This window comes from Electrophorus electricus, chromosome 3 (assembly GCF_013358815.1).
Source record: "Electrophorus electricus isolate fEleEle1 chromosome 3, fEleEle1.pri, whole genome shotgun sequence".
Lineage (NCBI taxonomy): Eukaryota > Metazoa > Chordata > Actinopteri > Gymnotiformes > Gymnotidae > Electrophorus > Electrophorus electricus.
In genome coordinates this window covers 10,047,501-10,061,327 of record NC_049537.1, presented here as the reverse complement: position 1 = coordinate 10,061,327, position 13,827 = coordinate 10,047,501, and the positions used below count along the sequence as shown (strand labels likewise).

Sequence of the window (13,827 nt, the reverse complement as noted above, 5' to 3'; positions counted from 1 at the left end):
ATAGTTCCAGAGATATGTAACGTCTAGAGTTTTACTACTCAAACATGGAACAGAGATCATTCGGTTTATGAAGTCTTGAGTCTGAACAATGTAAATTAGATAAGAACCCAATAAATAGGCCAGTTACTGGTGAATAACAAATGCCTGCATATTGTGAATTTGAAGGGACTTTTCCTGGCCCAGTTTCTCTTTAGAGAAGGAGAATTAAGTTTGTGTAATAAACTGCATTCTGCATGCTTTGTCTTCTCGTTTGTCTCATTTGAAGGCTTTTGGCCAACAGTACTGAAAAGATTCAATCTTATTACACAGTAACAGGATGTTTTTCATACTTTAGAGGGAAACACTAAAACAACAGTAATGACAATCAGGGCCATTGTTCTAGCTGTTGTAAACACTTGGATTGCAAGTCTTTGGTCAGGCAGATTTAACTAGATGGGAATGTATACTGGCTGGAAAGCCATCTACTATTCGAACAAACAAATGTTAATCTGAGAAAAGTTGAAGATTATCCAAATTTTGCAAACAGAAACTTGTTTAGATTGGATGCGCCCAGATTGGATCTTATATTCTTTATAATCATCTTATCGGTTTATGGCTGTACATGTTTGTAGTCTGAAACTTCACCAAACACACTATTTATACAAAATGCTAGGGTTCCTGATCTGCTCTGGGTTCAGAAAGCCAGGTCATCAGCAAAACCAGCTACAACTGCAGAGCCAACAGTGCTAGCTCAATGCAAATTACCCCTGGCCATGGGTTGTAACCCTGGCCATGGGTGGGGATGAACAGAAGGTTGAATCTGAAGGTTGAGTGCTATGCCGTTTGCCTCTACTGGAAGCAGGAGCACATTCTGCTACTCCAGCTGGAAAATGTCCATATCTGTGCACACACACAGACTTGCTTGTAGCCTATGATGAGACCAGGTGCTGGAGTGTGAATGAGGCCGCTAAATGTGGCTACTCTTTGGAATGAACTTACATCGGCTCTCTGCTGTACCCTCACACACACACACACATATACACACACACACACACACACACACACACACACACACAGTGTGCAAATGCATCCTGTTCCCATCAATAATATCTAACATACAAGCCATATTATCAAGGTGTCAGGTGACTTCATTCTGGGGGAAGAATTTCCCTTCAAGTTTGCTCTACACAACCTCTCCTGCCCCCTGAAGTCTCTGCTGTGGAACATTGTGGCTTTGTTTTATGCTCTGCAGTCAGTCACAGAGGTAGAAGCCCTGGGTCAGTGCTACTGCTGAGCTGGACAGCCAGGTCAGTGCAGGAGACACAGGGGCAGAAGCCAGCCACCAGGCCAAATGTGTCACATCGGGGTGGCTTGGCTGAGCACGCAGGTGCCAACACACATCCACGCATGCACCTACACAATGTCTCAGGGAAGGTTTGTGTCATCACTAAACTACTGGGTGTGGACATGATGATGCAATTTATGACTTAAAAAAAAGTCATAAATTGCATCAGATTGAGTCAGATGGTAGGGGAAGAAAAAAAAAAGAAAAAAGAAGAGAATGAGTTGAGATTGTATTTACTGACTGTATATATATGGAAATGTGGCAATTTGACTATACAGAAGTTTGTTAACTTGATGTAAATCAGTGAGGAAGCTTGCATATATCAGCAGCCTTTATGTGTCTGGTCCGTAGATAACTGGCAAAAGCAAATATAGAAAGAACAAAGAACAAATATGGAACAGAAAAACAGTTCCACAATGAAATTTGTATATAGCAAAGATGGAAATACTGAAACCATATGCACAGCCATCAATCCATCTCCAGCTCCTCCCGACTTAAGAACACCTCTCCAGTTTGTGGTTGGAAGGCTACAAAACACCGTGAGAAAAGTCCCCGTTCCATCCATACATGCCCACGACCCCTGCAGAATGTCCGCAGTCCATTAGATTTTCATAGAGCACCACATTCGCTGTATGAAGTTCTACAACACACAGCATCCTTTATTCCATACAGAGGTGAAGCGGTGTGGGGTCTAAATAATGCACGCCTTCTGCAGCGCCCTGAGGAGACAGCTTCTCAAAGCCCGCCTACGTCTGCAGCAGCAAGCTCAGAACGGCTCCAGTTTTAGCCCATTACTAAAAGTGGACGCGCTTTCATGGAGAGGCTTGTAACCCTGTGATCTAAACGTCCTCCGATTTCTAACATTGGGAAAAATTATATATATATATATATATATATATATATATATATATATATATATATATATATATATATATATATATATATATATATATATATATATATTATCGGAGGTTCTCTTTCTTTCACAGCTGTGGGGTTTAAGCAGCTCAAGATCATCTAATCACCATCATCAGGCAGACTAAACTCAGCTATGCGTAGGCACTGATGTGAACTTAGGACTTCAGCAGACCAGTAAGGTATGTACCAAAGTACAGATCGTCTGATACTGCACAGGCATGCCACTATGATTTAGCCTGTTAAAAGGGGCTGTACACAAAAGCTTGCCCTAAAAGAGTCTGTGTGTGATGTGTAATAAATAATAAGCCACCCGCATTCTTATTCTCTTTTAGTTTTCACTGGGGTTTGGATTTTCATTGGGTTAGCGCCTTTTACACACGGCCAGCAATGCAGTTACAAGAGAGTGCTATGTCAGCAAACTGCTGTTGATGTTAAATGGTGGATGCAAACTAAAGGGCTGATAACCATGGCAACAGTAGTCTGGTAAACAGAAGATAGGGAGTGCCAATGACAGAGCCTGAGCCAATAGAGAGTTCTCCGTCTTGCTCTCTTTTAACACTGTTCACCCGTTGCAATAATACAGCTCTAATTTCTCTCCTGTATTCCACCCTACACAAGAGCTGGGAAACAAACAAAACAAGTTGGTACCGTGCCTACTCTTATACGCCCCCCACCTCCAAAAACCAGAATCCCCACCAACCATATGACTAAAGACACATTTTTCCACACCATCTGTTCATAAATATAACAAGACACAAAGAAATGCCAATTACACGCTCTTCTTAGTCTGACCAGTCTTTTTCACCCCCTCTGAACTGACACTGCCAGGCCTGTAAATGCCACTTTGGGCCAAAATCCTTGATTATAGCTCACTGGGTCTACCCAACTCCCTTGGTAAAAAGAATGGAAAAAAAATAAAAGGATTGTAACTGAAACAACACCGTTTATTTGCCACATATATATCCTAATTTCTCCAATAATACACCGATTTCTGACTTCTTTAGCTATTATTATAACAGTCACTAATATGAAGTCCTTTTTATAAAAGGACTAATACTTTAATACTTTCCAGCAATTAAAATAATACAGTGTGTTGTAGGGTTGTACCAACATCCCTGGAGCGTGAACTACAATTTAATTTAACAACAGTATAAAACTGAGGTTAATCAGTGGATGATTGGAAGATGGGCACATCTGCAGCAAAAGCCTAGATCAAAAGGTACTGTATATTATCTGTATCCGAGGTGAACCTGTTCTTCACTTCTCTAAGACTTCATTTTACGAGATTTTTCTTGAGCCATGACTGACTGGGATGAGAAGCACTTGTCTACATTGTGCACATTTCAGCAGTACAGCATTTTTGAGCAGTGACTCCATAGATATAAAAGCTAATGTGGACCAAGGAAAAATACATTTTAGGTCCATTTAATAACACCACAAAACGTCTGCCAGTTAACATGATATTAATATGAAAATAACACCCTGCTTGCCATTTGAAGGAAGAAACTTGTATCCCGAAAGGCAAACTTCAGTGGGTCTTCAGTTAGGACTGTGTGAAACGATGATGTATTCTTGTGACGACAGAACAACGTCTAGCGTTTTGGATTATACCCTTTTAAAAACATTTAATTATGAAAGGGTTACATATTTACATGAGTCACAAATGACTCATATCAACACCACTTCTGTCCTGGCTCTATTCAGGTTCACAAAAATACCCTGAATTTGTTTGTTTAACCTGTACCATTACAGAAGTCATGGATGGACTGCCCACATTCTGCAAGCTAACTCATGCAATAACACATCAAAATACTTTTTAAAAAAAATTCACACAGTGCTCCTTTCAAGTCCTTTTGCTATTCACAGACAAATACATTGCTGTCTTTGGTTCAAATATGCCCTGTCACACAGATGCATAGATAGAAAATGCATTAAATATTTGAGTAGCTCTAGAGCCAAGTGCATTGAAACCACATGCGTCAAAAACACAAAGCCAGCCTAAGATACAGTCCTGGGAAAAGAAGAAAAACACTCACAGTGAGACGGCGCTCATGATCTCCCTCAGAGCAACCGCTCCTTTACTCCATCACTGCCAGCGAACAGAACAACAGAATCAACACTGGATACTGATTCCACAGTACGATAAGCAGTGCCCTGTGGCACTGGCTTTGAGAATCGGTGCCAAGTAGGAAAAAAAAAACCAACAACAACCGTAGCTTATTGTATCTTTAAGCAAACTAATGATGGTGTCATTTGCTTGGTTTGTGGTATGTTGCGTTGACACCCTAATCATACTGAAGTAGAGGTTTTAAAAATAAATGACAACATTGAACAAAGTCAGGAATGCGGCCATCAAAGGCAAATTGTATAGTCCGGAAAGTAATTTCTGTGAAAGTCTCTGTAAATCCCTGACAATAACAGAAGGGTATATTGCTTACTCAAACACTGAAGCTCTCAACTGTCACAGGGTCGCTATGATTGCACAGAGAACTCCCCTGCCTCCAGATCAGACGGCAACTTACTCAAACTGTCACGAACAACGAAAACAAAACACGCTGACATTTTAATCAGAAACTTTCGTGACGATGTGGTATGAGTAAATATCCTCCATTTTTCACTTACACACGCACACGAAACCTTTCAAAGCGATTTAACGTCAGCCTTTCCAGGTAAAACCGCATCCTCGTCTAAGCGGTCTGTCCACTAACTGGATACGTATATAACTGCGGTATAAATGGGCTACTTACCATATCTACTTTCTTCTTGGCAAAATGTATTTGTGCAAAAGTTTTCACAAAGAAGAAAAGCAATGGCACCAACACAAGACTCAAACTCGGGACAGCTGCAGTGTAGGAAGTAGGCGTGGTGGAAACGACGCCACGCGACCGTGTCCGACTCTTGCCCCCTCAATTAGCGCGAGGCATAGACCCACGTGCTCTACAACTTGCTGTCAAGTATTCGCCAATAACTCAAAAGTCTTTACCGTGAACGTTATTGTGTACCAATATAGTGATCAAATCCAGCACAAAAGACTCAAAAATCCCTCAATAAATCTTTAATGACGTACGATTTCACCTTAACAAAACTGCCAGTAACAAGCTATTTGGTGAAAATGCCACAAACCGATCGCAGTCCAGCCACATTCGGCATTGTCACAATCGTTAACACCGACGTAACTAGCTACGGTTTTCTGAACAAACTGGGGGAATTCTGTCGACTGATTTTCTTTTCTTATCCATGTCACTTGGAAGTCAGTTTAACCCACTGATTTGCCGGTGGCTGCTAGGTTACCGACAGAGGAAATCCATGGGCAGGGAGCCCGTGAGTAGAGGGTGCTGGCGGTATAAGCATCCATTACCAACAGTAGCCTAGAAACGGCGCACAGCCCCAGTGAAAGCGAGACCGCTTTCGAAGATCGAAAGGGATAACCTATAGCTAGCTTTAAAGCAAAAGATGGTGCATTTAGCTTAGTTACCTATTTACGATCCATCACAAATGTTGATCTCAGCATCCCGCCTCAAAGACACGAGTCTCCACTTCTTCCGAAAGTAAAACAGCGCCTGTAGAGTCGAGCTAAAATAGCATTTCTTAATCCAGTTCACTTCACCAGCTAGCCGGGTTTCTCTAACCTAAACGAGCTAGCTAAATGTTATTTGCAATAACACATCCAGTATCGTGGTCCACGTCGCGGAAAGAAAGGACGCTGAGAAACGCCTTCCGTATTGTGCATTGGAGTATTGTTTAGGGAAACTATATGACAGAGCACATTTATTGGCCATATGAGCTGTCAGTCTCTGAGGTACGTGGTATGTAATTGGGTTATACTACGAGTGACCTACCCTAAAAAAATCTGTCATGCAACACCCTTGTAATATTTTTTGGGTCCCGCCCATGTCTGACGCAAATAGTGAATGGAGACAGAGGGAGAGAAGAGGGGGAGAGTGGCAAAATAAAAAGAAATATTCACGTTGAGAGAAAGACATTTAACTCATAGCTAGGTATGGTTATATTTTCAAGACAGTCATAATACTTAGCACAGTCTCTCTCTCTCTCTCTCTCTCTCTCTCTCTCTCTCTCTCTCTCTCTCTCTCTCTCTCTCTCTCTCTCTCTCTCTCTCTCTCTCTTTCTCACACACACACACACAAACACACATATGTCTGGAGATCCCATATGTCTGACAATGTCTAGCCTCTGAAGTGGTCAATAATTGCAATATACCACATGGGCATGATCCATTTACAACTGTGCCAGCAAAAATGTTGCCACCATAACCTAGTGGAATAATGTTGGGATTGCTTTGTAAAATAATCCAGTCCTAACAATTAATGGAGGACATTTCCTTCAGTTGCGATAGCCTCCAGACAATCTGAATGCATATATACAAAGTTAAGTGGTCCCTCTATCTGAAGGCTGTCTGTCACCAGGAATTTCTAGTAGACAATCTAGAGACTTCTGCAATATATTATATCAATTTAACATTTTATCAGAAAGAATTTTATCAAAATAAATGCCTTAATCTAGGTTAGCTAATATCTAGAAGGTATTCTCAAAAATATCCCTGGTGGAATAACGGTTCATCTCTTCACACTGTCCCACATTTTCCAGCCTTATTCGTTTTCCTTGGGCACACTAGGGGGCCAGAGTACTGTAGTAAAAACAAAACAAAACTGGGGCTTCACCTCGGAATAGGAATTGATAAAAAGGGAGCTAATCTTTGTTCATGAAGATTGTGGTTAGTGAAATGAGGTGTGTTAGACTGGGCTTTGGATGCACAGTCCATGAGTAGACCTACTGGATCAGAACAATCTGATCCAGATGAGAAGCAGCTATCCTGCACCCTTTTCATGCCGAGCTTTGCCCTGCTTATCTGCGGGCCCAACATGTCGCGGTGCCCAGTGTGAAATGGCTCAGCCAAATGGTTAATGTTGTTTGTGTAGCTGGCCAACTCAACAGCAGCTATAGAAATTGTGGCTGGTTTACAGCAAATAAACAGCAATGTCAGAAAAATGGTCAGCCATCAGTTCCATTGTGAACTAGTGCTAAACAAACATCACATCTGCTTTTAATTACATATACAGTATTCACCATTTCTCTGTTATTTATGCCAGTCAGGAAGTCCTATTTAAAATGTGCCACAGTCACTGACCTGCTGTAAAAGAGTCTGGCCTGTAAAGAACACAGGTAGTCTGTCTGGGGTAACAAGGCTCTGACCTGAGCTGGGCCCATGCTACCAACACAGGCTAATACACAGGTGTGTGAAAGTGCACCTGGGATGAACCACTGTGTGAAGCTGCCACTCACCAGTACTGGTGCTATACGTGCGCACGGTGGTCACGGTGGGGGGCGGAGAGTCAGAATCCAGCGATGCCGTGTCATCGTCTTGGGAGCAGCCTGCTTGAATGGCACGGAGGTAACTATGGCTACGGGAACGGAAGCATGTGGGCATCGCCATATCTGGAGGCTCCTCGAGCCGGGAGTTTAAGGATGCGTGCGGGAGTGTGTCTCCAAACATGGATTCCGAACAGGATTCTTCTCCATAGCGTTGACTCATCTCTGAATCCCGCACCTGGCAGAGCAGAGACAGGTTGATCCAAGTTGCCAGATCAGAGCAAATGGCATGGGTTGCCAGATGGGCCTAATAAAGTGAGGTGGACAACGGTGCATAGTGGAGAATGAGAGACTATGACTAGCTGCCAGCTTGGAACTAGCACCATGGAGCATGGTGAGCATGCCCAGTTTGTGAGGAGAGGGTTGGTACATGATCAGGAAGCTCTGACAGGGGACAAAGAGGTGAGAAAAGACTAATCAAACTGTCAAATTGTCTGACTTCATTCTTTTAAAAGTTTTTTTTGTCGCACTTAATTCAGTTGAAGTGAAATTTTAAGTAAATACTGGCAAATACTGTTAAAAAAACAACAACAATCTGTGTGTGTTTGATAAAACCAACCTGTGCAGAGCAGCTGCTGTGAGTGAAATAAATCTGAACCTAACGAACTAAGAAGATGAAAAGAAAATAAGCTCTTACCCCAACTCTAAAAATAAATGTGTGAATAGACACTAAATGAACCTGCAGCAGTAGAAGCATGGCATGGTTGCTATGGTGAGAGCGAAGACCTCTCCTACCAGGAAAAGGTTTCACTGCTTTCACAGGCCTTTCTAACGGCTGTACAGCATAAAGCATGCAGTGTGCAAGGTGCCTCTGTTCAGTGATTGATTCCCACATGAGCGCTGACCTGGCTGATGCAGCTGCTTTGCCCGAGTGTACTGCAGCCCTGACTGAAGTCGTCATCATCCCAACGAGGGAACGAGGACGATCCCGAACCTCCAATACAGTCCAAATTATCCAGACTGCGATTGATAGAGAACTCTCTCAGAGATGGAAGACAACTGGAAACAGAAGAGAAGAGAAGAGAAGAGAAGAGAAGAGAAGAGAAGAGAAGAGAAGAGAAGAGGATTTAGGACCACTTTCCCATGAAACAATAAGCCAGTGTTATCGCTCTACTCTTCTGGGTTTTGAGTTCACTCTTACATACAAAGCCAATGGAAACAATTAAGCCATCAGAAAAGCTCTGTGCAATGATGCATAAAAATTTTTCTTTATATAACAATCATGCTTTCCTGTCCGCCCAGCCATTGCTTCATAACCCAGTTAATAAACGGACCCATTCGGCATCTTAATTCACGGCCCTGTCCCCTAGCTGATCAGGCATTAGCATGGATAAGCAGAGTTCAGATAAGTATCATTATCTACAAAGCACATTGATTAACTCAAACAAATGTAACATACTGTCAGAGCAAGCTTCCTTTGAACAAGATTAAAGAGAAACGGGTCGCAATCAATCAAATCGAAGTAACAAAGTGAGGTGGCCGTTCAGCACAGATTTGATTCCTGCCGACCCGCTAAAGAGGGTGCTTGATGTTCAGAGCGAGCTTGAGCAAAGGCCACCAACTCTGGAGAGGCTTTCCACCTGTGTCTCTACTCATTGATCACTACTATGGGGTAGTTGTGCTTGGTTTTTTCCTTTCTGCAGCTCCGTTCAACAGTGAAAGCCACCCAAGAGTTGTAGAAGCCAGGGCCATACCCATCAGTCATCTCAGAGTAGGAGTACTGAGGATGAAGACACCATTCTCCCTTAGAACAGAAAACTGACTAGTTCTAGATTTTAAAAAGCTATATAACTCTCACACTGTGATTAAGTTTAAGTGTGATTAAGACATGTGACATTCACTGCAAAATGTACTGCAGTATAAAATCTCATGACGTGAATGAATGTTTTTAGTTTCACAATGCCTTGTTATATAGAAACCACAGTGTAAAATAACTACTGATAGCCAATAGGAACGCGGCAATCTGATCTTGCTTTTAGGGAACTGAAAATGGATTAGCTCCCATTCCAGCACTCCAAGTTCTGAGAAGAAGCCCCAGTTCTCTTTATGCATGGAGCACTACAGGACTGTGACATGGCGCCCCCCAGTGTGCTCAGTGAGGAGCTGCACCCAGGCTGCAGGTCTGGCTCCTCACTGCACTGACCTTACGGAACGTCCGATCTGCTGCAGGGTGGCAATACTGTGGAGGGGGGACCAGAGGGCCTCCAGGTCCCCCTGTAGCATCGCGTAGTCCAGCGGACGGCTGGGGGGAGTGGAGAGGGCAGGAAGGTTTTTTTTTTAAAGTAAGGACGGCAAGAGGGAAACGGGTAATGGACGGGGAGGAAGATGCTGAGTAGCAGGGTTAGGGATTAGGAAAAGCACTGGGAAGTAGTGGTTGGATTATAATGAGGGATTGATAGAAGGGCATTTACAGTATGTATGTGTTGAGAGTGAAAGTGTCATGTAAGCGCCTGACGCTATTTGCAAGGCTCTGCATTGAGGCGCATATGGGTTTTATATCATCCTGGTCAGTTTTTCCCCTCATTTCGGTTAATGGGTTGTAATAAACAATCTCAAAAATGTAGCTGAACGAGTTTATTCCCTCCTACAAAACAAGGAAGAGTCTGATACTGTAGACCCATGCTTGATTTACACATGGCTTTCTTGTTCAGAAGAAAGTGTGGAAGGGACGAGAGAGAAGAGAGGCTAACTGTGCTAGATCTAACACGAGTAAGTGTAGTTTGAGCCTGCGTGTGTGTAAGAGAGTGTGTATGTATGTGTGTGTGTGTGTGTGTGTGTGTGTGTGTGTGTGTGTGTGTGTATGCGTGTGTGTATGCGTGTGTGTGTGTGTGTGTGTGTGTGTGTGTGTGTGTGTGTGTGAATCTGCACGTGTGTTTGTGTGAATATGTACAGTCATGGCCAAATATTTTGAGACATACAAATTTTTTATTTTTTTTTGGTTTTTCACTGCTTCAGTGTTTTTAGATCTTTTGTCAGATGTTTTTTATGGTATACTGAAGTACAATTATAAGAATTTAAGTTTTTAAATTTTATTGACAAATGCATCAAGTTTATGCAAACACTCTATTTACAGTGCTGACCTTTCTTTTTCAAGAATTCTGCAGTTCACTCTGGTATACTGGATATCATCTTATGGGCCAAATCCTGACTGATGGCAACCCATTCTTGTCTAATCAGTGCGTAGAGTTTATCACAATTTCTGAGTTTTTGTTTGTCCACCCACATTTTGAGGATTAAACACAGGTTCAAAATGGGATTTAGATCTGGGGAGTTTCCTGGCCGTAGACCCAAAATTTCAATGTTTTGCTCACCGAGCCACTTTGTTATCATTTTTGCCTTGTGACATGCTGCTCCATCATTCTGGAAAAAGCATTGTTCATCACCAACTTGCACCTAGGTTGTTGGGAGAAGTTGCTCTTGGAGGATGTTTTGATACAATTCTTTATTCATGGCAGTGAGCCCACTCCGTTGGATGGGAAGCAACCCCATGCACGAACGGTCTCAGGATGCTTTACAGGACACAGGACTCACGGTACTTCTCCAGACATTTTTCCAGATGTCCCAAACAGTCTGAAGGGGTCCATCAGAGGAAATAACTTGACCCCATTCCTCTAAAGTCTGACCCCTGTACACTTGATGTTGTTCTTGACTTCTTTCCGTCCTTCTCGACACCAGGCCATCCTCCAAAAGCCTTCGCCTCACTGTGCGCGCAGATGCACTCACACCTGTCTGCTTCCAGTCTGGTGGTGCACTGGTGCTAACCTGAACTGACTCAACTTTCTTGGGCACCCTGAAGCCTTCTTCAGACAACTGACCCTCTCACCTTGAAGTTCTTGATGATCCGAAATATGGTTGATTTCGGCGCAATCTTATGTCCTTGCCTGTGGAGTCCTTTTGATGCAAAGCAATGATGACTGCACGTGTTCCCTTGGAGGTAACCATGGCGAAGATGAAGGAACAGATGAAGATGATGATTTCAAGCACCACCCCCCTTTTAAAGCTACCAGTCTGCTCTTCTAATTCAAACAGCATGACAGAAGCGATATTAGCTGACTTGTCCTCGTTATCACGTTCTCCTGAGTTAACAAGAAGATCACTGAAATGATGTTAGCAGATCACTGTGTGACAGGGCTGAAATGTGGAGGAAAAGGGGCTTTTGTGATTAGGTTAATTTTCATGGCAAGGAATGACTTACAATTAATTGCAATTCATCTGTTCACTCTTCATAACAATCTGGAGTTAATGCAAATTGCCACCATAAAAACTGAAATAGCAAACTTTGTGAAAACCAAAATGTGCGTGTCTCAAAACTGGATTCGGCCATGACTGTGAGTAAGTGTGCGCGTGTGAGCGTGCTTGCACTTTTGTGTGCATGTGCACTTTTATCTGGGTGTGTGTTGCTGCTGATGGCCCTGCGTTTGCTTACTTTCTGGAAGGGAACTGGTCACTGAGTGACTGCTGTGTGGCGCTCAGGTAGCTCTGTCTGCGAGCAGTGCTTTTGGGCGAGGGCTTGGGGCTGCTGTCCGAGTCGTCGCTGTCCTCCAGGTCGCCCATGGCCCTCACGTAGCTGCCGCTGCGCATGCGCCTGCATGGGATCTCGCCACGGCCCAGCGTCCCGCTCCATTCGCCCGCCGACGGCATCTGCACACCACCCCGTGCAAACAGCTGTTCAGCACCTTCATTGGCTGCCAGGGTACCCAGCTCCCAGTAGAACATACTACATGAGGATTTCAACATTACTACTGACTTCTCTGTTACTGTGTCTGCATATATTGGCATTAGTCTGCGCAGCTGCAGTTCTAATCTTGCCCATTCGTATTATCGGTTAGATTTGAGGATACTGAGCTCATATACTAGTATATATAATCTATATATTGCCATCACCATGTGTTTTTGTGTGTGTTTGCATTTCTGATTATAGTAATGTTACTTACTTTCTGTATACTGTACATATTGATTAAATAATAATAATGATAATAATTAATCTATATGTCTGTACTTGTACTTATTTCTTTTGACCAAATGTGCAGAACCAATAAATGCCTCAAAAATGTATCTTAGAACACCTGAGGTCTGAATATGCCCTATTAATATACCGCTATGTCAAAGGGCACATATAGCCTGAGCAGCCACTCTGCAAGGGAACATGCTTACAGGAGGTCAGGAGCCAGAGGGCTGGTTGTAATCTGCACTGCACCCTCTCTAACTCACTCTGCCCCGCACCTGTAGGTAGTGGCAGGCCAGTTCCTGATGGCACGACTTGGACTTGAGCATAGAGCGGTCGAGCGTGGCTGATCCCTTCTGTCCCGCCTGCCTGCTGGCTCCCAGCGTCAGCGTGGTCCAGGGCCCGCCCTTCCCGAAAGCCCCCTCCCCCATGGCCGCTCTGGCCCCGCCTCCTCGCGGAGTGGACAGCGCGACGAGCCCTTGGTGCTTCAGATCATTACTGCTTTTGGAGACCTTCAGCGTGTGCTCGCTGATGGTGTTGTAGCCCTGCATGAGGTACTTGGAAGTCGTCTGGCTGTCCAGCCCATGGCTCCCGCCAGCACCCGACCTCCCCAGGGTCATCATGCCTGCCGAGTTCCTGTAGCTGGTGATGTCGCTGTCCAGGTCGTCGGAGCTCCAGTAGCCGGACATGTTGGAGCGTGGTCGCCTCTTCGCTGTGCTCTCGGTTTTGACCCGGTCTTTGCTCTTGCTGCGGCGATGCTGTTTGTCGTTGGCGCCGACACCCTGCCGCCCGTTGATGGTGCCCTTGATGGCGGAGCTCTCCAGCGAGTGTGACTTGGCGAAGAGCTTCTGCACCGAGTGCACCAGGTAGCGGATCTTGCCAGGGCTGTCGGTGCGCTGCTGCTGCTGCTGCTTGGCGCCGGCCACGGCCGACCCGCGGTGGAGCTGCAGCGTGCTGAAGCCATCTCGCTGAGCTGGCAGCTGTTTGTCAAAGCGGTCCAGGAGGTTAGAGGGCACTCGGTGCATCTTTGCTGCGCCTAGAGGCCAGCAGAGGGCAAAGGGGCAGCTGTTTAGTTTTTAGGTTCTTTCAAAAGGTTTTTAGGCATATAAAGGGTTTTCCAAGCACTCACTGCTGAGTTCAGACTCTCATTTTTCACTCTTTAAAATACATACGTTTAATATTAATATTAATATTAACATTAATGTATTTACTGAATCGTTCACATCAAGATAGTTATTGAATAGTATACCTT

At 44.0% G+C, this 13,827-nt stretch overlaps 1 protein-coding gene across 2 annotated transcripts in view; it reads right to left on the bottom strand.

The window, feature by feature from the left end:
- dlgap4b (discs, large (Drosophila) homolog-associated protein 4b) overlaps positions 1-13,827 on the bottom strand; it is a 94,960-nt gene that overhangs the window by 12,821 nt on the left and 68,312 nt on the right. Inside the window, exons 5-9 of one of the 2 annotated variants that reach the window (XM_026997613.2) lie at positions 12,854-13,611; positions 12,057-12,271; positions 9,774-9,872; positions 8,476-8,629; positions 7,544-7,808 (exon numbers count right to left, since the gene is read on the bottom strand). In XM_026997613.2, coding sequence (XP_026853414.2) covers positions 7,544-7,808; positions 8,476-8,629; positions 9,774-9,872; positions 12,057-12,271; positions 12,854-13,611 — 1,491 coding nt within the window. The remainder of the gene's footprint in view (positions 1-7,543; positions 7,809-8,475; positions 8,630-9,773; positions 9,873-12,056; positions 12,272-12,853; positions 13,612-13,827) is intronic. The other variant, XM_026997614.2, reaches the window with a different exon arrangement.